General features: G+C 48.4%; 1 protein-coding gene and 1 non-coding gene across 3 annotated transcripts; both read left to right on the forward strand.

Moving 5' to 3' along the window:
• The first annotated feature begins 287 nt into the window (after nt 1-287).
• Nucleotides 288-21,986, forward strand: Bcl7b (BAF chromatin remodeling complex subunit BCL7B). Of its 2 annotated transcripts, none has more exons than XM_005080361.4 (6): nt 288-527; nt 4,454-4,529; nt 16,992-17,088; nt 20,590-20,760; nt 21,126-21,205; nt 21,437-21,981. In XM_005080361.4, the coding sequence occupies exons 1-6, from the start codon at nt 436-438 to the stop codon at nt 21,527-21,529; spliced, it is 609 nt and encodes a 202-aa protein (XP_005080418.1). In that variant the 5' UTR covers nt 288-435; the 3' UTR covers nt 21,530-21,981. The 2 variants fall into 2 exon arrangements, with proteins under 2 accessions (XP_005080418.1, XP_021088805.1); XM_021233146.2 differs by lacking the exon at nt 288-527 and adding an exon at nt 4,018-4,111 and having other exon boundaries at nt 21,437-21,986.
• On the forward strand, nt 2,866-2,968 carry LOC121134086. Its single transcript, XR_005871114.1, has one exon. It is a non-coding gene; the product is annotated as a U6 spliceosomal RNA (small nuclear RNA).
• Nucleotides 21,987-22,019: the final 33 nt, after the last annotated feature.

Genomic DNA, 22,019 nt, shown 5'->3' on the forward strand with positions numbered 1-22,019 from the left:
AGGCTCTCTGTTCAAGGGCATACATAATGATCATGATCTTGGTTTTTTTTTTTAAGTTTATTGAGCAGCAGACTAGGAAAGCGGTGACTTTAAGATCTCATCCCACCACCACCACCACCCCCGCCTCGCCTGGCACACACCACGTGCGGGCTACATTAAGCTCTGCCTGCGGCCAGGAGGAACCCAAGGGTCTCTCGAGGCGCACAGCAGGGACGCCCCGGGCGGGGTGCGCAAGCGCGCTGAGACCTTCCAGGGCCCAAGGGGCGGGCGGGTGCGCGCGGTTCCTCGCGCACGCGCGCTCGGAGGGGGGGCGACGGTCGCGGTGACGTGCGGCGGCGGCGGCGGCGGCGGCGGGTGGACGACGACGCGTGAGGCGCGTGATATCCCGCGTCTAGGGAGCAGTGTCCTGGCCCCAAGCCACTCCCCGCCGCCGCCATGTCGGGCCGTTCGGTCCGGGCCGAGACCCGTAGCCGGGCCAAAGATGACATCAAGAAGGTGATGGCGGCCATCGAGAAAGTGCGGAAATGGTGAGGGGCGGGAGCGGAGGGAATGCCGACGCGGGGTTGCGGGAAACCCTGCGCCGACGACCGCCAGACACGTACAGGCAGGGTGGGAACCAAGAGGCCGGCCCTTGGGGGGAGGGGGCCGGAGTCAAAAAGCGAAAGGAGGGCTCGCCGGCGTCGGCGTGAAGTCAGAGTCCACGCTCGCAGTAGCCAATCAAAAGGACTGTCTCCCCGCGGCCCCGCCCACCGGCTCTCATTTGTTTGCTTCCGGCCGCTGGAGCTGGGCGGGACCTGGCGACGCGGAGCTGCACTTCCTGCGGGTTGCAGGACCTCGCGGAAGGGCTCCCTGGCGGCTCCCGGTTAAGCTTCCGCTCCTGCGCATCACAACTGCCTGGTGATGTCCGTTGTTGCCAAGTCTTACGTGGGATAAGTGATTGAAATTCAGTAGGAGTTTGTAAACACGTGACTGTCGGAACAGAAACCCCATCATAGCCGTAGATCAGCGACCCGCAGCCAGCGCACTTTCGATACATTTGCTCTTAGCGGTCCTGCACATGTTTATTGCAAAACCAGATTGAGCCTAGCTCAAGATCTCATTGCATTAAACTGTTGTGACCCAACCGTTTGAGCCTGTTCCCCCTAACTTAATGATTGGTCATTTCGTTACTTTTTGTTGTTGCTGATTTTTAGACTGGAACTTGAACTCAGAGATCGGCCTGCCCCTGCCTCCTTAGTGCCGGATCTAAAGGCGCATGCCAGCACACAGGCTATTTTTTTTTTTTTTTTTGGTTTTTCCAGACAGGGTTTCTCTATGGCTTTGGAGGCTGTCCTGGAGCTCTCTCTGTAGACCAGGCTGGTCTCGAACTCACAGTGATCCGCCTGCCTCTGCCTCCCGAGTGCTGGGATTAAAGGCGTGCGCCACCAACGCCCAGCGCTATTGTTTTTTGATTTTACGAGACAGGGTTTCTTTGTGTAACAGCCCTGGTTGGACTGGAATTTACTTTGTAGACCAGGCTGGCTTCGAACTCACAGAAATCCTCCTGCCTTTGCCTCCCGAGTACTGGAATTAAAAGAATGCACCACCACTTTCCGGCGAGATTATTTTTTAATCCTTATGGCATGGCATGGCTTTCCTCTGTTTCCTATGAAATTCCTCCTCCTCCTCCCCTTCCTCCGCCTCCTCCTCCCCCTCCTCTTCTCTCCCTCCCTCCCTCCCTCTCCATCTCTCCCTTCCCTCCTTCCTTTCTTTCTTCCTTCGTCGTCTTCCTCCTCTTCCTCTTCCTCCTCTTCTCCTTTTCTCAAGACAGGGTTTCTCTGTGTAGCCGTTGCAGTCCTGGAACTAGCCCCATAGGTCAGGCTATCCTTGAACTCAGAGATCAGCTTGCCTCTGCCTCCCAAGTGCTATGATTAAAGGAAATAGTAACCACTGATCAGCCTTCCTATGTAATTCTTAATCCCCCTTCCCTTTTTTTTACGTTTTTAATTACTGGTAAGGAAATGATAAACCGGCCTCCTCTGTGCCTGGTTAACTTTAGTTTTGTTGAAAAGTCTGGGTTGAAGAGATGGACTATTGGTTTGGAATACTATGCTTGCAAAAGATACAAGTTTGGCTCCCAGCACCTTGTCAGGCAGCTCATAACCATCTGTAATACCTTTTCTGGCTTGCTCACAAAAGTGCATAAACTCACCCTCGGATACACAGGCACATAAATAAATTTATTATTATTTTTTATTTTAAGTTTGAATGCTGGAGAAATGTTTCAGTGGTTAAAAGCACCAGCTGCTCTTGTAGAGGACCTGCATTCCATCCTCAGCATCACATGGCAGCTCATAACCCACTGTAACCCCAGTCCCAAGGGACCTTACACCCAGTCAGCATGTGTGGGCATAGCGTGTGCATGAAGCACAGACACACGGATGTAAAACACCCACACACATAAAGAATAATAAATATTCAGAGGCGTTTTTAGTGTTGGTTCCTCTAAACCACATTTTGAGATTCTAGATCAGGTCACCTTCATAGAATTTTCCTTAATTGTATTAGATTGAACTGCAAGACATTTCACCTTGAGCCCGCCCCCATTCCCTCTTTCTGGGGTAGAGCCTACAACCATGTTTTGCCTGCATGAGTGTGTGTGTACCATGTGTGTACCTGATAACTGAACAGGCCAGAAGAGGGCATCAGATCCCCTGGAACTAAAGTTACAGACACTTGTGGGCCACCATGTGGGTGTTTGGAATTTAACCTGTGTACTCTGTTGGAATAAGTGCTCTTAACTGTCCAGCTCCCCAGGTTCTGACTTAATAAGAATGGAGAATGATCAAGGAAGATAACCTGATTTGTGTTCCGAGTTCCTACATAGTAAAAAAGAGATACATATGCTAAAATTGGAATAATACAAAATAGATTAGCATGGCCCCTGCTCAAGGATGACATGCAAATTCATGAAGAATCCTGTACTTAGTTTGAGGCCTGGGGTAGAGCTCTGTGGTAGAGTCCTTGACTACCATTGGTCCCCAGCAGTGCAAAACAAAAAAGAAAAAAGGCTTGAAATGGGCCTGATGCTGTAGGGGTGTGATCCCAGCTAGTCCGGAAGCCGAGGCAAGAGGGTCACAAGTTTAGGCAGCCTAGGCAATTTAAGAGTCCCTGCCACACTCTGTGTGTGTGTATGTGTGTGTGTGTGTGCGCGTGCGTGTGTGCGTGTGTGCGTGCGCGCGAGCGCACAGAAACAAAACAAATGCAAAAGAAGCATTTTGAGTGACTAGGGGTTGCTTAATGGTAGAGTCCTTGCCTAGCATAGCCAAGGCCCTAGACTCCAGTCCTGCTTCTCCCATCACCCCAAGCAGAAGTAACGCTGAAGCTGATTGGTTTACCTGGATCAATTGAATCTAGAGACATGTGAGACCTTAATCGTTGAACTTAGGGTGACTTTGCTTTGTTAGAATGGTGATAATTCTGCCCTTTCTACCTTACTAGGACAGAGATGGGGTGGGGTTGTTTTTGCTTGTATGCTGGGGATGGAGCCTTGGCAATGCTAGACTGGTGCCTCCCACTGTGTTGTAATCCCAGTCCAGATTCACAAGGGTAGCTACAAAGCTTTGAACTTCAAGATGAAAATGTGCAAATTTCCTTAGTGTAGCCTTTGGCTGTGAGTAGTCTTGATTACCCAGCATGCAAATACTACCTGTTCCTTTCCCGTAATTGTTCATCCTTGGGGGGCCCTTAAGTCGAAGATAAACGAAATCAGTTTTGAGAAGCGTAGGAATTATCTCCATTGACTTTTATTTACTGGGGATCAGAATTAGGATTTGTTCATGTTAAGTGAGCCCTTTAACACTACCTTTCAAAGCCTCCTCCGTGGTAGAATATTATTTTCAGGTGTGTGACTTTTGTTTTATGCTTCATTTTCTTTATTTGTTGCCTGTCTAAAACACCTGGTGGTCCTAATAAAGAGCTGAACGGCCAATAGCGAGGCAGGAGCAAGGATGGGCGGGGCTGCCAGGCAGAGAAGGAGAAATGAGGAGGGGGAGCGGCCAGAGAGCAGGTAGAGGAGGACATTAGGAATCACCCAGCCACCCAACCAGCCATCGATTCAGCAATTCATGGAGTAAGAGTAAGGCCCGGCATTTATAACACAGAATAAGCCTCTGAGTGTGATTAACTTGGGAACTGGGTGGTAGGCCCCTCAAAAAGAGCAAAAGAGTAAAAACCCTTTAACTTCACTTCCCCTACCCCCAATTTGTGGCAGTCTCCTGCCCTAGCCTCCCAAGTGCTAAGATTAAAAGTGTGCACAGACATTCCTAGCTTTTACCCTCTCTTCTGGTACTTTGATAGAGAAGGAGAGAGGCATTCCAGATCAAAGGCACAGTCTGTTGAGAAGCAGAAAGAAAGTGTAGTTAGCAACCACAACAACAGATGTGCTTTATTCTAATTAATGCTCATCTTCTAGGGAGAAGAAATGGGTGACTGTGGGTGACACATCCCTGAGGATATTCAAATGGGTGCCTGTGACAGATAACAAGGAGGTAAGTGGGAAAAACAACAGAAGACACCATTTCCTTTTTTTTTTTTTTTTTTTTTTTTTTTTTTTAGTTTTTCAGGACAGGGTTTCTCTGCATTGCTTTGGAGGCTGTCCTGGAACTCGCTCTGTAGACCAGGCTGGTCTCGAACTCACAGAGATCTGCCTGCCTCTGCCTCCCAAGCGCTGGGATTAAAGGCGTGCGCCACCAACGCCTGGCAAGACACTATTTTCTTGCTTTCATTGACTGCGCCTGTTAATGGTATAGAAGTTAATTTAAGGGGCCCAGCTGGAAACCCCTCAGCTGTCCTGTCCTGGGCTGTGCAAGCCTTCCTTTGTTCTTCACTCCTCTGTTGCTCTTCAGCCAGGCTGAGCGGAAGCCCCACCCCTGGATTTTTAGCGTAGTTCTTTTGTTGTTTTCCATCATGGGTGCTCTGCCGGCATGTACACAGTGAGCCATATCTGTGACTGATTGCCAGGAAGGTCAGAAGAGGGCATCAGATGCTTTGGAACTGGAGTCGTGGATGGCTGTGAGTCACTCTCTAAGTCTTGGAAATAAAACCAGGATCCTCTGCAAGAGCAGTGAGCACTCTTTAACTGCCCAGCCTCCTCTCCAGCCCCTCCACGTTTTAAAATTGTTTATTATTAATTTTTATTTTATGTGTATATGTGTTTTGCCTGCATATCACACATATGCAATGCCTGCAGAGGCCAAAAGAGGGTGTCAGATCCCCTGGAGCTGGGATTACAGACAGTTGTGAGCTACCGTATGGGTGCTGGGACTCAAACTTGAGTCCTCCAGAAAAGTATCAAGTGGGCTTAGCCACTAAGCCATCACTCTGGTCCTGTATTTTGCTTTTCAGACTAGGTTTCTCTTTGTAGCTCAGAGTGGACTGAAAGGAGTATGTAGCCCAGCTGACAGAACCTAAACAACATTTGTTTTTTTTTTTTTGTTTTGTTTTGTTTTTAAAGATTTTATTTATTTATTATGAATACAACATCCTGCCTCCATGTATGTCTACACATCAGAAGAGGGCACCAGATTTCATTATGGATGGTTGTGAGCCACCATGTGGTTGCTGGGAATTGAACTCAGGACCTCTGGAAGAGCAGTCAGTGCTCTTAACCTCTGAGCCATCTCTCCAGCCCCCTAAACAACATTTGTTATCAGACCATTGAAGAAAGGATTTGCAGCCAGATGTGGTGGCATACACTTTTACTCTCAGCACCTGAGGGGCAGAGAATCCCAGGGCCAGCCATGGCCACTTTGCAAGACCCTGACCTAAAAACGAAAGAGTTAATTGCCTCCTGCTATGATCAGTTATCCCCCCCCACCAGTGTGTAAGCAGTATATTTATACATGTAATTATGCCACATGCCTGTCTGAGTCATTGCCCCTGGGTTCATTTGGGTGTCCATGTTTTCATGAAAAGTACCTTGTTTATATGGAGACTCTCTGTAGAACCTATGTCTAGGATGGGATATATGATTCTGAGGTAGAACATTTGCTGAGTGTGCAAGACCTTGGGTTCCATTCTCAGTCTTGGGGGAAGTACACACAGCATGGGACTAGGAGCCCCTTCTCTTTCTTGTTTTTTTCTGTCTTCATTCTGAAGACTCCGCATGCATGTGTCGCTATGGATAGAGCTCTTCCTTTTTAGTTTCTCATTGTTTTCTTATTTCCATTGACCACAGTCACACAATCCTCAGGGTAATAAAATACCCATATTGTCAATAGTCTTTTTCCTAATCTTTATTCTAAGATTCAAATACAACATGCAAGCTGGACATGTTAGTGCACATCTTAGATCCTTGCACAGACAGGAGAATCAGATTCAAAGCCAGATTCAGCCACAGCAGTTAGCTCAAAGTCAGCCTAGGCTACATGAAATCTTGTCTCAGAAAACCATTTATAGAGGTGGAGATGGCTAGTGGTTAAGGATACTTACTACCCTACCAGAGGGCCAGAGTTCAGATACAAGAGCTTATATCAGGCAACTTATAAATGCCTGTAACTCCATCTCCGAGAGACTTGATTCCCTCTTCCAGTCCCTGTGGATGGGTTCATACATACAGTTACATGCATAAATAAAAAGCAAATTAAGGGCTGGAGAGATGGCTCAAAGGTTAAGAGCCTTGACTGCTCTTTCATAGGTCTTGAGTTCAATTCCCAGCAACCACATGGTGGCTCACAATCATCTGTAATGAGATCTGGTGCCCTCTTCTGGCGTGTAGGCATATATGCAGGCAGAACATTGCATACATAATAAAATAAATCTTTTTTAAAAAGTAAAATAAATCTAGGCTGGGCAGTGGTGGCACACCTTTAATCTTACTACTCAAGTGGCAGAGGCAAGTGGATCTACAAAGTGAGTTCTAGAACATCCAGGGCTACACAGCAAAACCCTGTCTCAAAAAAACTAAAAAAAGTAAAAACATATAGTGTTGATGCTTGCTGCATATGCCTGGCAACCTTATCCAATACCTGCTATCCACGTAAAGGTGGAGGGAAAGAGCCAAGGTCATAGAATTTACTCTCCACATACACACATGTCATGACGTGTGCTGTCCACTGTGCACAGATAATAATGTGTGGAAAATAAGGGGCTGGGGAGATGGTCAGGTTAAAGAAGCACTGGCCGCTCTTGCTGAGTACCTGGGTTCAGTTCCAGCACCCACTTGGTGGCTCACAGACTGCCTGTAACTCCAAGGGATCCAACGTCAGGTATTCACATGGTGTACAGACATACATGTAGGCAAAGCATTCATGTAACATAAGCCCTTTAAAAATGTGTAGACAGTGTTTGGGGGTAGCTCTGTGGTCAGTCTCCCCTAATGCTTGAGGCTCTAGATTCCTTCTCTAGCACTGAAAAAGTATGTGTGTGTGTGTGTGTGTTTGTGTGTGCATAGAAGCACATTTTAAGCATAACTCTTCAGTCTATTAATAGGTCAATGTCCTTGCAGTATATATATTTAGATTCAGCTGGGTGACTAATGCACACATGTAATCCCAGCACTCAGGAGACAGAAGTGGGAGGGAAGTCCTTTTTTCTTATTTTATTTTTCGAGACAGGGTTTCTCTGTATTGTTTTGGAGCCTGTAGACCAGGTTGACCTGGAACTCACAAGAGAGATCCTCCTGCCTCTGCCTCCCGAGTGCTGGGATTAAAGGTGTGTGTCACCACCGCCTGGCAGGGAGTGGTAATTCTAAGCCAGCCTGTGCTGCATAGTGAGCCACTGTCTCAAGTGAGTAAATAAAACACTGTGGTCCAAGAATGCGCCTCGCTGACTGTGAGACCCTGTGCTCACTCCGCCCTCTTCTCTACGTGTTTCTTACTGTAACTGGTCATCCTTAGTGACCACTCTCACGTGTTTCTTACTGTAACTCTGTCACCTTTAGTGACCACTCTCACGTGTTTCTTACTGTAACTCTGTCATCCTTAGTGACCACTCTCACGTGTTTCTTACTGTAACTCTGTCACCTTTAGTGACCACTCTCACGTGTTGCTTACTGTAACTCTGGTCATTTTTAGGGATTTTGAACTTTATACAAAGGAATCGTAGGGCTGGAGAGATGGCTCAGCAATTTTGAGCCCTGGATGCTGTTCCGGAGGACCTGAGTTCTGTTCCCAGCACCACATGGTGGCTCACAACACTCTGTTACTCCACTTCCAAGAGCTCTGATACCCTGGTTTGGCCTCTGCTGACACCAAATACACATGTAGTGCACAGACATAAATGCAGGCAATGTACTCATACACATAAAATAAAAAGAATCATAAAATATCTACTTTGTGTGTCTTTGTTGTTGCTTTTTTTGTTTATTTATTTCTTGTTTTGCCTAGCACTATATTTATGAAATCCATTCATGTAGTCTTTGGTCCTGTTTTTTTCTTTTCCTTGCAGTATAGAACTTAACTTTCTTTTTTCTTTTTCTTTTTTTCTTTTTTTTTTTTTTTGGTTTTTCGAGACAGGGTTTCTCTGTATTGTTTTCGAGGCTGTCGGTCCAGCCTGGCCTCGAACTCACAGAGATCCGCCTGCCTCTGCCTCCCGAGTGCTGGGATTAAAGGCGTGCGCCACCACCACCCAGCCTTTCTTTTTTTTTTTTTTTTTGGTTTTTCGAGACAGGGTTTCTCTGTGGCTTTGGAGGCTGTCCTGGCACTCACTCTGTAGACCAGGCTAGTCTCAAAATCACAGAGATCCTCCTGCCTCTGCCTCCCTAGTGCTGGGATTAAAGGCGTGCGCCACCAACGCCCGGCAGAACTTAACTTTCTTTTTCCTCTTTTTCTATTCTTTGTTTACAATTTTTCTTTGTGGGGGTAAGGGGTGAGACAAGGTCTCTCTATGTAGCCCTGGATAGATATTTTGGTATTTGCTTTGTAGATCAGACTGGCCCTGAACTCACAGAGATCTGCTGCCTTTGTCTCCTGAGTGCTGGGATTAAAGGTGTGTGCATTGTGCCTGACTGTATTTTGTTTTATTGGTAAAGTGTTTCCCTCTGAATTGTGGGCTGACACTTTGATTATCTTGCGTGTACCTCTAGAGTGCTGGGATTACAGACATACGCAGTCAGGCCTGACCATAATTTCTCCCTTCTCCCTTCTGTGTGTAGTATGCATGTGCGTGTCTGCACACAAGGAGGCCAGAGGTTGATGATTTACTGAGCTCGGCTCTCTGAATTAGACCCAGCTAGGCTAGCTTGCCAGATTGCTCCAGGGATCCTGATCCCTTCCTCCTAGCACTGTGGTAGCAAGAATGGCTGCCTCGTCTGCCCAGCTTTCCCATGGGAAGGAGCTGGGCATCTAATGTTCCTCATGCTTGCACAGCAAGCATGCTATCCTCCACTCCTCTCTCGTATGTCCTGTATGTGTGTGTCTGCATCTCTCCTGGCTTGGGTGTCACAGGATGGTGCCCCTGGAGCTTTTGTGTTTAGTGTGGTGATCAGGAGCATTCCTAGCATTCCAGACGATGGATGTATCTCCAGTGTGTATTTGGGGTGTAGTAACTAATGCTGGACTGTTTTCCAGAGTGACGACACCAGTTTGTTCCACCAGGCCACACTGCAGTGGAAACATGGCTGCATGCCATAGGCTAGGCTCGGCAGGCAGACCGCAGCGTGTCTGCACTGGTGACCTCCTCTGGAGCGGAAGCGTTTTCCGTGTTTGCTCACCATCTCGATGTCCTTCAGGGAAGGGCCCATGTAGGTCTTATGCCCATTTTTAGTTTGCTCAGAGTCATTTTCTTATTTCTTTTGTTTGTGGGTTTGGTTTTTTTTTTTCCTCCCCAAGGCAGGGTTTCAGGCTGGCCCAAACGCACAGAGGAAAGCCTTGAATATCTGTTCATCCTGCCTTTACCTTCCAAGTACTGAGATTACAGTTGTGCATTGCTAGGCTTGGCAACTTCCTTATGTAGTGTTTTCCCTTTTTTTCTTTTTTAAAAAAATTTATGTCCCACCCATTGTCAGGGGGCAGGGTCAGCATAATGCTGGGTTCCAACAACAGCAAAGTGTTTAAATTTAGCATAGATAAAAATTAATCTTTTAAGATGTAGTTGATGCATTTAAATTCAGCCTTAATAAATTTTTCCTGGGCCGGGTTGTGGTGACGCACACCTTGATCCCAACACTTGGGAATGAGAGGCAGGTGGATCTCAGTGAGTTCAAGGCCAACCTGATCTACAAAGAGAGTTCCAGGACAGCCAAGACTGTTACATAGAGAAACCCTGTCTCAAAAAACAAAACAAAAAAAATTTTTTTCCTACTGGGTATGGTAGCCCACACTTACCTCATGAGTTCTAAAACAGCAAAACAAGTAACCAGGTATCTTAGTGTTTGTATTGCTGTAAAGAAACATGACCATAGCAACCCCTACAAATGAAAACATTTAACTGAGGCTGGCTTACAGTTCAGAGGGTTACTCCATTGTCATCACAGCATGAAACATGGTGCTGGAGAGGGAGGACACCTGAATCCGCAGGCAGCAGGCAGAGCAAGCCACTGGACCGGGCTTGAGCATCTGAGACCTCAAAGCCTGCTCCCAGTGACCTATTCCTCCAACAAAAGCCACACCTAGTCCAGCAAGGCCACCTAATAGTCCCTATGGGCCAAGCATTCAAATATATGAGTCTCTAAGGGCCGCTCCTACTCAAACCACCACCCTGGACCTAGGGCCACAGGCCTGCAATCCCAGCTGCTCAGGAGGCGGAAGCAGGAAGAAGATAGGGTCGTGGCCTGCCTGGTCTCCAGAGCGAGTCTGGGCATCCTGGTGAAATGTAGCCTGATGATGCAGCTCGGTGGTGTGACATCTGCGGCAGTGCAGATGTGTGTGACGTAGGGTCCACTTCCACCAGGCTGGCCTCGAACTCAGAGATCCGCCTGCCTCTGCCTTCCAAGTGCTGGGGTTAAAGGTGTGCGCCACCGCCACCACCCTGCTCCAAAGCAAGTTGTAAAAGAGTTTAATTGGGTCTATGGCTCCAGAGGGTTAGCTAGGGTCCATGATGGTAGAACTAAGGAATAGCGGCCAGGACGACTGGGAGCTCAGTCGGGAGGAGGCGGAGAGCACGCTGGGAATAGGGAATAGTGGGAGTCTTTTGGGAATTCAAAGCCCACCCCACTCCCCCACCTCCTCCTCCGCCTTAGACTTTGATTGGTGCCATGGGGATGAGCATAAGCAGCTTGGGAAAGAAAGGGTTTATTCCAGCTCGTAGCCTCAGGTCACTGTCATTCAGGCCAGTCTATAAGCAGTGGGAGTCAGGGCAGGAGCCAAGGCGGGAATGTGGAGGCAGGGACTGAAGCAGAGGCCATGGAGAAAGCTGCTTTTTCCCGGGCCAGCCTGCCTCCTCGTAGCCGGTGTAGTTTTAAAAAAGATGCAGCGCAACAGAGCTGAAGCAGAGGGTTTTATTAAGGGAAAGGGGAGGGAGAGGGCAGCTTCTGGGACAGGAGCAGTGGGGAAGGGGGGTAAGGTGGTGGGACAGACAGGAAGAGGAGGAGAGCAGAATGGGAGGTGGCAGGGCCCTTTTCAAAGGGAACTTATTGAATAGACACAGGCGGTGCTTAGTGGCGGCAGCTGAGCTCATATCTTACCAGAACTCCAAAGGCAAGCCAGCCAGTAAAATTCCCAACTACAATAGCACCCAAGACCACCAGCCCAAGGGTTGCCCCATCATCGAAAAGAAAATGTGCCACGTGCCAATCTGATGGAGACATTTTCTCGGCTGAGTTCCCTTCTCCTAAATGACTGGCTTGTGTAAGCACGACCTAACAGAGCTAGCACTGTCTCCAGCAAGGCCTCATCTCCTAACCCTTCCACAGTCCCACCAACTAGGTAGGGACCAAGGACTGAAACCCAGTAACCCATGGAGACCTTTCTCATTCAGACCACACACAGCACACAAGGAAAACAAAAACCAGAAAGGAAACAACAGCAGCGTGTGCGCTTGTTTTCCGTGCCTTCGCACTTGATTTTGGTGTATTTGTAGCCTGTCCACGGTAGGCAGTTATTCTGTAATTTTTATCAGTCTTTGCTTTGGTTGCCTCTTGCATTTGTTTACTCCTATTCTTTTTCTACTTTATCAAATTGAGTGTTTGCTGTCATGGGCGTTCTGACTGCATGTGTGCCTGTGCGATAGATGCGTGCCTGGTGCCAGCTGAGGCCGGAAGAGGGCATCAGATCCTGTAGAAGTGGAGTTACAGATGGTTGTGAGCTGCAGTGTGGGTGCTGAACCCCGGTCCTGTGCAAGAGAAGCCAGTGTCTAAACTGCTGTTCCATCTCTCCAGCCCCTGTTTGCTTTTGTTTGTTTGTTTGGGTGTTGTTTGTCTTTTTGAAATAGTCTCATGTAGCCTAGGCTGGCCTCAGACTTGCTATATATACATATACATCCAAGGACAACTTTGAACTTCTGGTCCTCTTGCCTGCCAGGTGCTGGAAGTATAGTCATGCACCATCATGCCTGACTTCATGAAGTGCTGGGGAGGAGCCCAGGACATCACATATGCTAGGCAAGCCTTCTGCTGCTGAAGTACAGTGCATCTGTGTGAGTGTGTGTGTGTGTGTGTGTGTGTGTGTGTGTGTGTGTGTGTGCGCGCCCTGCATGCCTCCACACCTGGCTTTTATTTTTTTATTTTTTTAAGATTATTTATTAGCCGGGCCGGGCGTTGGTGGCGCACGCCTTTAATCCCAGCACTTGGGAGGCAGAGGCAGGCAGATCTCTGTGAGTTCGAGGCCAGCCTGGTCTACAGAGCGAGTTCTAGGACAGGCTCCAAACAATACAGAGAAACCCTGTCTCATAAAACCAAAAAAAAAAAGATTTATTTATTTATTACATATACACCAGATTGAATTGTAGATGGTTGTGAGCCACCATGTGGTTGCTGGGAATTGAACTCAAGACCTCTGGAAGAGCAGTCTCTGGGAATTGAACTCAAGACCTCTGGAAGAGCAGTCGCTGGGAATTGAACTCAAGACCTCTGGAAGAGCAGTCAGTGCTCTTAACCTCTGAGTCATCTCTCCAGCCCCCACATCTGGCTTTTAGGTGTGTACTGAGGATATGAACTGAGATCCTCATGCCTGTGTGGCAAGCACAATATGACTGAGCCATTTCTCCAATCGCCATCTGTATTCCATTTTGTTATAATTTATTTGTATTTTATATACATTGGTGTTTTACTGGCATGTGTGAGGGTGTTGGATCCCCTGAAACGGGAGTTACAGATGTTTATGAGCTGCCATGTGGGTGCTGGGAATCGAACCCAGGTCCTCTGGAAGAACAGTCAGTGCTCTTAACTGCTGAGCCATTTTTTCTGTTTTGTTTTGTTTTGTTTTTGTTTTTCGAGACAGGGTTTCTCTGCGACTTTGGAGGCTGTCCTGGAAGTCACTATGTAGACCAAGCTAGTCTCAAACTCACAGAGATCCGCCTGCCTCTGCCTTCTGAGTGCTGGGATTAAAGGTGTGCTCCACCAACACCCCACTCCTCCAGTCATTTTTTTTCCCCGAAACAGGGTTTAGAGTATTGTTTTGGAGGCTGTCCTGGAACTCGCTCTGTAGACCAGGCTGGCCTCGAACTCACAGAGATCCGCCTGTCTCTGCCTCCCGCGTGCTGGGATTAAAGGAGTTCGCCACCAACGCCTGGCTTCCAGCCATTTTTTAAAGGTAGTTTTCTTTATTGTGTTTTAAAAAATCACTTGAGGGCTGGAGAGATGGCTCAGAGGTTAAGAGCACTGACTGCTCTTCCAGAGGTCCTGAGTTCAATTCCCAGCAACCACATGGTGGCTCACAACCACCTACAATTCAATCTGGTGCCCTCTCCTGGCAGAACACTGTATGTGTAATAAATAAATAAATCTTTTTAAAAAATCACTTGATTTCTTTGTTGCCTAGTACAGTTGTCTCATAAATTTTGGCACACATGGTTGTTAAAATGTCTGTGACAGAGTTGTGGTTACAGTTTTTCTTATTTGCTAGGATGATTCTGAGGGTTTGTTGTTTGGTACACTGGCTCCATGGTAAGTGCTTGAGTCCTTAGTATGCGTGAGATCCTGGGTTTGATCCCCATGGCTGCAAAAGTGAAAAAATAAAATGAGACAGGCATTCTAGAAATAGTAATTATATGGTTATATGTTTTGATCTAAAATGAATGGGGTTGTTTTGTTTCATTTTTTTCAAAATCATTTGAGTAAAAACTAATTCAGAAAATGTAAAGTTATTATGGTCTTGTTCTTTGTGGTAATAAACATAATTATAACTAGCTTAAATCTCAATGTTCAATACCTGGGGAGAATACTGTGTAACTACTAAAAGTGTGTTTCTGTAAACATGACGGAGTGTTTACAGCTGCATTAAATTTGGGTCTGCATGGGCAGGCAGGGTGGCTTAGTGGATAAAGGTTACCAACCCTGATGGCCCAGGTTCAATTCCTAGGGAAGAAAAAAACTGACTCCCCCAAGTTGTCCTCTGATCAGCACACAAGTTTACATGTGTACACATACAAAATAAACAATTAAATGTAGCAAATCAGTTAAAGAAACAGTTCTAACACCTTTAATCCCAGCACTCATGGTATCTCTTAGTTTGATACCAGCCTGGTTTACAGAGTGAGTTCCAGGACAGCCAGGGTACACAGAGAAACTGTCAAAACAACAAAAAAGAAAGAAAAGAAATAGGTCTGTATATAAAAAATGAAGGAAAGCCGGGCGGTGGTGGCGCACACCTTTAATCCCAGCACTCGGGAGGCAGAGGCAGGCGGATCTCTGTGAGTTCGAGGCTGGGCTGGACCGATAGCCTCCAAAACAATACAGAGAAACCCTGTCTCGAAAAACCAAAAAAAAAAAAAAAAAAAAAAAAAGAAAAAGAAAAAATAAATGTAAGTGATTTCTTCATAGGGTTAGGTTTGAGGTACTGATGCATCCACAGTGACTGGGTCTGAAGAGCATGAGTTGGTGTAGCCAAGACAGCAGATTTCAACTTTGACTTTTGTGTGCCCTTGTGCTGGGGGGGGCAGTGCACATGCCTTCTCACTGTGGCCCTTCTGGGCAGCCTCGATCATTCTGTCTGAAGTGCTGTCAGGGAAAGCAGAGATCAAGTGGTCATCCTGAAGGGATGCAGCGGTTACTGAGGCGGAGCCAGCAGGCGCTTTTCCCCTGCCCTGCCCTGTTACATCTGTATTGTTCCCTTTTCCCTAACTAGGGATCAAAAAAAAAAAGTCCGTTTTAGCTGGCAGTGGTGGTGCACATCTTTAATCCCAGCACTCGGGAGGCAGAGGCAGGAGGATTGTAAGCATTTTGATGGATCAGATGGGATAGACGGGGATGGATTATGGCACTCGGGAGTCACAAAATACTAAGTGTTACAGCTTGGATGGAAAAGTATTCTGGCACTTGGGAACCAAGGAATACCACAGGTCACAGTAAGCACAACAGTTTACAGCCCTGCTTCAGGGAAAAGCTTCCCAAGTGTATCAGCTCTGCTCTGGCAGGAAAGGGCTTCCCAGGCAAAGTTGTTACAGTTCAGCTCCAGCACACTCCCCCCAGCAGAGTGTAACAACTTCACCTAGCCAGGAGAGGGTCCCTGTCCCTGCTGCTCTGGTGAAAGAGGGTCTCACCCAAACCCCATTCAAGAGATTTATTGGTCCGGGCGTTGGTGGCGCACACCTTTAATCCCAGCACTCGGGAGGCAGAGGCAGGCGGATCTCTGTGAGTTCGAGGCTAGCCTGGTCTATAGATGGAGTTCCAGGACAGCCTCCAAAACAATACAGAGAAACCCTGTCTCGAAAAAACAAACAAACAAAAAAAAACCAACAACAACAAAAAAAGAGATTTATTGGGAGGAAAGAATCCAAGACAGTGGCTGCCCTCTGCCAGGCTGTCAGGGTGGCAGCGGACAGCCAGGCAGCCAAAACAGCCACAAGTTGAACAGACACAGGGTTTATATGGGGATTCTTAGGGGGCAGAGTTTTCCAGGATGGGGACTGGTCAGATTTCAATCCCTGAGTTTAGGATGGCTAGATCTGCTCAAGGATTGGTTGGTTTTCTGCACAGGTTTAGGGTCAGATTTGCCTCTGGTTTCAGGGCCAAAGTGTGTTTCTTTCTCTGGTCCTTTTTAGCCTTTTGGCTCTAATTTTAGGGCCAGTGTGTATTTCTTTCACTGACTCTGATTCCAGGGACAAAGTGTGTTCCTTTGGCACTGGTTTCAGGGTCAGGGTGCATTTCTTTGGTTCTGGTTGCAGTGCCAATGTGTGTTTCTTTGGCTGGACTCTTTTCCCTACACAGATCTCTGTAAGTTCAAGACCAGCCTGGTCTATAAGAACTAGTCCCAGGCTGGAGAGATGATGGCTCAGCAGTTAAGAGCACTGACTGTTCTTCCAGAGGTCCTGAGTTCAATTCCGGGCAACCACATGGTGGCTCACAACCACCTTGAGTGAGATCTAGTGCCCTCTGCTGGCCTGCAGGCAGAAGGCTGTATAAATAATAAATAAATGAAATATTAAAAAAAAAAAAAAAGAACTAGTCCCAGGACAGCCTCCAAAGCCACAGAGAAACCCTGTATCAAAAAACAAAAAAGTCAACACTCAGGAGGCGGAAATAGATGGATCTCTGCTAGGCCAGCCTGGTCTACAGAGCCATCTAGAAAAACACAGAAAAACCCTGTCTTGAAAAACAAAAAGGAAAAAAAAGAAGGATCCTTCTCAAATGTACATGTGTTTGTTCCTCACTCCTCCACACAGGGAAGGGAGGGCTGGCTGAGTGCTTCAGTCAGGGCAGAAGAGACCGTGGAGCTGTGGGGGGCCTGCGTTCCCGCCTCCCCGGCTGTTGATCAGCTGCCTCCAGCTCACTCCTTCTCATGCTCCATCTGCTCCTGGGGTCCCAGCGCCCCTTACTCCTGCTCACTCCCTGAGGCCGTCAGATAGCCAGTGCCTGCCCCCTCCTTGTGAGGCTCCTACTTAGCTCTGTCATAGTCCTCTTGTTTTTCCTTTTATAGAAAGAAAAATCCAAATCGAACAATTCAGCAACCCGGGAAACCAATGGCTTTCCCTCTGATGCCTCAGCCAATTCCTCTCTCCTTCTTGAATTCCAGGGTGAGTTGATTCTATATCTTCTTTTCAGAAACTAGAAAATGTGGTGCTAGAGAGATATCTCAGTGGTTAGAGCACTTGTTGCTCTTGCAGGGTCCCAGGATCAGGGTTCAGCACCCACATGGTTGCTCACAACCATCCGTAACCCCAGGGATCCAAGAGATCTGATGCCTTTTGAGCTCCACAGGCACACAAGTGGCACCCGTGTAAACGCACAGGCAAAACACTCGTACACACATAAAAATAAATCCACAAAATAACCAGGGAACGTCAGTCACATCACAGGGATAAGCACATACCTGGGCGCACACCTCTAATCCCAGCACTCGGGAGCCAGAGGCAGGCGCATCTTGGAGTTCCAGTACAGTCAGGAACCCTGTTTTGAAAAACTAAAAAGTAGGTTCAGTGGTAAAGAGTATGAATTGTTCTTGTAGAGGACATGAGTTCAGTTTCCAGGACCCACATCAGGCAGCTCACAACTCTGGTCCCAGGGCATCTGACCTCTTAGTCTCCGTGGACACGTGTACTCACACACACAGACACATATAGACATAGTGAAAAGTTAAAGTGTATATGTTAAGAAAGAGCGTTCCTGGCCTGGCAGTGTGGCTTAGCAGCAGAGCTTGCCTGCATGTCTAAGGCTCTGGGACCCGTCCCCAGCAAGGTGAGTTCTTCTCTCTGGAAAACTAACACATAGCATTCTAGTTCTGTGCTTTAGCCTGGACTTCAGGTCAGAGAGCTTTGCCATTGGCCCTCATGGTAGCCCTGCAAGGTGGACGGTGATATTCTCATTGTCCAGTGTTGTGACGTGAAGCTTGGAGCTGAGGGTACCAGGTATCTACAGTTCTGGAACCAGTGGGTGTCCCCCCTGGTTATCCTGGGACCACTCTGTAGACCAGGTTGGTGTCTAACTCAGAGATGCACCTGCCTTTTCCTCCTGATTGCTGGGATTAACACCGTGCGCCACTACTACCCACTAGAAACTGTCTCTTTTTTAGGGTGTCTGTTTGATCATGCTGTTTTAGAGTAGGCCACCCACAGCCAAGGCTGCTGTCTTCTTAGCCAGCCTGAGTGACCCCTGCCCCTGTAGCACCACCTTCTAATGCAGTGGTTCTCGACCTGTGGTCCCAGCCCCGTTGGTGGTTGAATGATTGTTCACAGGAGTCACCTAAGGCTATCAGAAAGCAAAGATATTTACGTTATAATCCATAACAGTAGCAAAATCAGAGTTATGAAGTAGCCACAAAATAGTTTTACGGTTGGGGTCAGCAGAGCACGAGGAACTGTGCTAAGGGGTGGCAGCGTTAGGAAGGGCGACAACCCCTGTTCCTATGCCTTTCCTCCCTACACAGCATCTTACTCACGAGGCAATTTCATGTTAGTCCTCATTTTTGCCCTCGGTCAGCCCATGATACAAAGCATGCGGTTGCTGTCATCCCCTCTTCAAGAGCCAGAGCACAAGTGACAACACTTTGCTGCTGTTTGTTGAGTTTTTGTTTGTTTGTTTTCTGTCAGTACTTGAAACTGAATTTATAACCTCATGAATGCAAGGCAAGCTTTTGTCTCTGAGCTATGTGTGCAGCTCCCCACACCCCTTTTTTTTTCTTTTTTTGAGACAAGGTTTCTCTATGTAGCCCTGGCTGTCCTGGAACTCACTCTGTAGGCCAGGCTGGCCTCGAACTCACAGAGATCCGCCTGCCTCTGCCTCCCGAGTGCTGGAATTAAAGGTGTGCACCACCACTATGCCTGGCCTACACCCCCATTTTCATTTTGAGATAGGATCTCTGTAGGTTGCCCAGGCTACCCTTGAACTTGAATTCTTCTGCCTCAGCCTCCCAAGTGGCTGGTATTATAGGTCTGTGTCATCAGACCAGGATCAGAACTTTAGCTTTTTCACATACATACATACACACACACACACACACACACACAGATAAAAGTGCCAGTTCCATTTTAGCGGGCAGGACAGTGGTCTTGGAAAGAGGGAAGACAGGCTGTGTCTTTGGAACTGTATGTGAAGCTACCCAGCATGCAGTTGTCCCTGCTCTCCTCCTGCCTCCCCACAAAGGTCAGTGTCACAGAGGAAGGAGAACACAGGGCAAGGGTGTTCAGTGGTCAGAATGCTTCAAGAGACAGGAGACCTCAGCCTGGTCACCACCTCATCCCTTTGTTTGTACTTCCTGTGCCTGGCACTGGAATGTTGGGGACAAGGCAACTCCAGGAACTGCCCATACAGTGTGAGAGTAGGTGACCAGTGTATGCACAGGGGCCAGTGGAAGCATCAGGGCTCACAGGGTGTGCCGGTCCACCCCAGTGAACACCGGGACCCTGTCACACGCTGCAGATGTATAGGAACTTTCCAGGGAGTCTGGGGAGAAAAGTCATACCAGCCAGCAGCAGGAAGGTCAGCACAGATCTGCTTCATGGAGCAACACTTGATCAGCTTCCAGCTGCTGGAGCCAGGCCACAGGTTAACGACTGGCAGACAGTGAGGCCTGAGGGCAGCCTCGCCTCTGTCTGCTCTCAGAAGTGCAGGGACATGGAGCACTTTCCACCTTAGCGTCTTTGCACGGTTGGAGTGTTCTCTCTGTCCATGCTATGAGGCCATGAGGTTCAAGGCTGTCACATTGGGCTAGGCCAGCGTTACGTCTGAACTGAGGGACATTCAGGGAAGGAGCAAATGCAGGTGACCAGGACTGTGACTGCCAGAGGCGTTCTGGAGGTGGAACTGTGGAAGCCTCAGCTTTTAATTTCCTTGGTGATCTGAAGCCTTTAGACAGAGTTGATAATCTCTCGCCCTTGGAGCAGTTGGGTGCCTGAGAGCCTGAGGTGACCACCTCCAGATACCACAGCCTCCTTCAGGTACCCTGAGGGCCAGACATGTGGTGCTACCATTCTGTATGCTGTGGGAAGTACAGATGGCACCACCACCTTCAGTGTGCTACCAGGCCAGAGCTGTAATTGGTAGGAATAGGAAACATGGTTATATAAACAGAGTTCTCTATCCCTGGGTACAAATGGTGTATTCATGTTTTGGCTGCATTTACTATACATTGTCAAGTAGAAATGCTTGGGTTGGGAATATGGCTCAGTTGGTAGAGTACTCACTCAGTACCCAGGAAGTTTGGGTTTCGTCCTCGGCACCACACAAAACAGGTCTTGCCTCTGAGCTCAACCCTCGAGAGGTGAAGGCAGGAAGGTAGAGTTCATAGTAAGTTCAGCTCCATACATAGTGATTTTTGCTGAATGTGGTTAGTCACACCTGTACTTAGGACTGGGGAGGCAGAGCCAGGAGGATCAATGAAACACTGAGGCCAGCTTGCTCTATATTGTGACCCCTGTCTCAAAGCAATCAGCTCCGACTCTGCAGATAATTCCCAGGCACCAGGAACCCTACTCTGGCTTCCTTTTTGGAGGCACCTGCGTCAGGGTAACTGTTGGTGGCTCTGGCTGAGCTCCTTGGACGGTGCCATCCCAGCTGTTTGTTTACTGTTTGGTTTCCAGATGAGAACAGCAACCAGAGCTCCATGTCGGATGTGTATCAGCTCAAGGTGGACAGCAGCACCAACTCAAGCCCCAGCCCCCAGCAGAGCGAGTCCCTGAGCCCTGCACACACCTCAGACTTCCGCACTGATGACTCCCAGCCACCCACACTGGGCCAGGAGATCCTTGAGGGTGAGTTGTGGAGACGCCTTACATAACATCTTTGGCCCTCGTTAGCTTCTGTTTTTGGCTTGTTGGCTGTAAGGCACAGAATTGAAGTTGTTTTGGTGTTCCTGCTGTTGTCCATGTGCTGCTCTAGCTCCTTCCATCTGTCTTATCTAATGTTCCCCTCATAGGACAGGGAGGTGGCACCCAGGCTGGGAGGGTGGTCCTCTGTGGTCAGTCACACTGTCCCATCCTACGTGAGGGACAGTGGCACCTCAGCAGGCCTGCACAGTGCTTCCAGGGCCTACATCTCCCTGACATGACTCTCAGGAACTCTCCCCAGACCAAGGCCAGGCTAGACCTATCTTGAGCTAACCTTGCTACTGTTACAGAGCCGTCACTGCCTGCATCTGAAGTTGCAGATGAACCTCCCACCCTCACGAAGGAAGAACCGGTCCCACTAGAGACACAGGTGAGAGGTCCCTGGCTTTCCCCCTTTCCAAGGAAGAGAAGGAAAGAGCCTAGGAATTTTGTGGCTAGTACAAGCTGTGTGTAGAGTTTGCTGGAGAAATACTCACCGGGTTTTAAAATAGGGTCAGGGTTTGGTCACCTGTGAGCAGGCAGAGGGCAGGCTTCATGCTGCAGTGTGGTGAATGGGCAGGGCTACTCAGGGGTGGCTCATGTTCTGCCCTGCTGTTTCTAGACCACTGAGGAAGAGGAGGACTCCGGTGCCCCGCCCTTGAAGCGATTCTGTGTTGACCAACCTGCAGTGCCGCAGACCACGTTGGAAAGCTAGCACCATCCCGGCCCCTCGCCTCCTGGCCCCTGCCTCTATTTACTGCATTCTGGTCTCGCCGAGCTCTGATGCTGGGGTCCAGAGCCTGTGTGTGGGAGCCCTCTGGGCTAGAAGGCTGACGGAGGGCGTGGGGTCGTCACATCATCTTCCTGTCCCTGACACTTGTGTCTGCTTGCTCTTGAGCAGAGGAACACTCACGTCCTTTCTGCACCCCAAGTAGGCCAGAGCATCAGGGTTCATTTGCCACCTCCAGAACCACTGCACGGAGCTGCTGGCGCTGCCTCGAGGAGAAAGGTGTGGAAGGCGCCCTAGAGAAGAGTGCCTAGGATTACTTGAACTTGAATGGAGACTGTAAAGTCATGGACTTAGCCACAGGGCCAGGGCCCTGCAGGCTGCTGCTGGAAGAGAGGGGCTGATGGGTAGAGATGTGGAGAGCAGTGGGGAGATGCTTTCCCGGGGGGGGGCTCTCTGCACTGTGGGCAGTGGGGAG

The sequence above is a fragment of the Mesocricetus auratus genome, unplaced genomic scaffold (assembly GCF_017639785.1).
Source record: "Mesocricetus auratus isolate SY011 unplaced genomic scaffold, BCM_Maur_2.0 Super-Scaffold_100025, whole genome shotgun sequence".
In the NCBI taxonomy this organism is placed as follows: domain Eukaryota; kingdom Metazoa; phylum Chordata; class Mammalia; order Rodentia; family Cricetidae; genus Mesocricetus; species Mesocricetus auratus.

Coding starts and splice junctions, on each gene's coding strand:
- Bcl7b (XM_005080361.4), top strand. CDS start 436: ATGTCGGGCCGTTCGGTCCGGGCCGAGACCCGTAGCCGGGCCAAAGAT. Junction 528..4,453: donor ATCGAGAAAGTGCGGAAATG/GTGAGGGGCGGG, acceptor CTCATCTTCTAG/GGAGAAGAAATGGGTGACTG. Junction 4,530..16,991: donor CTGTGACAGATAACAAGGAG/GTAAGTGGGAAA, acceptor TTCCTTTTATAG/AAAGAAAAATCCAAATCGAA.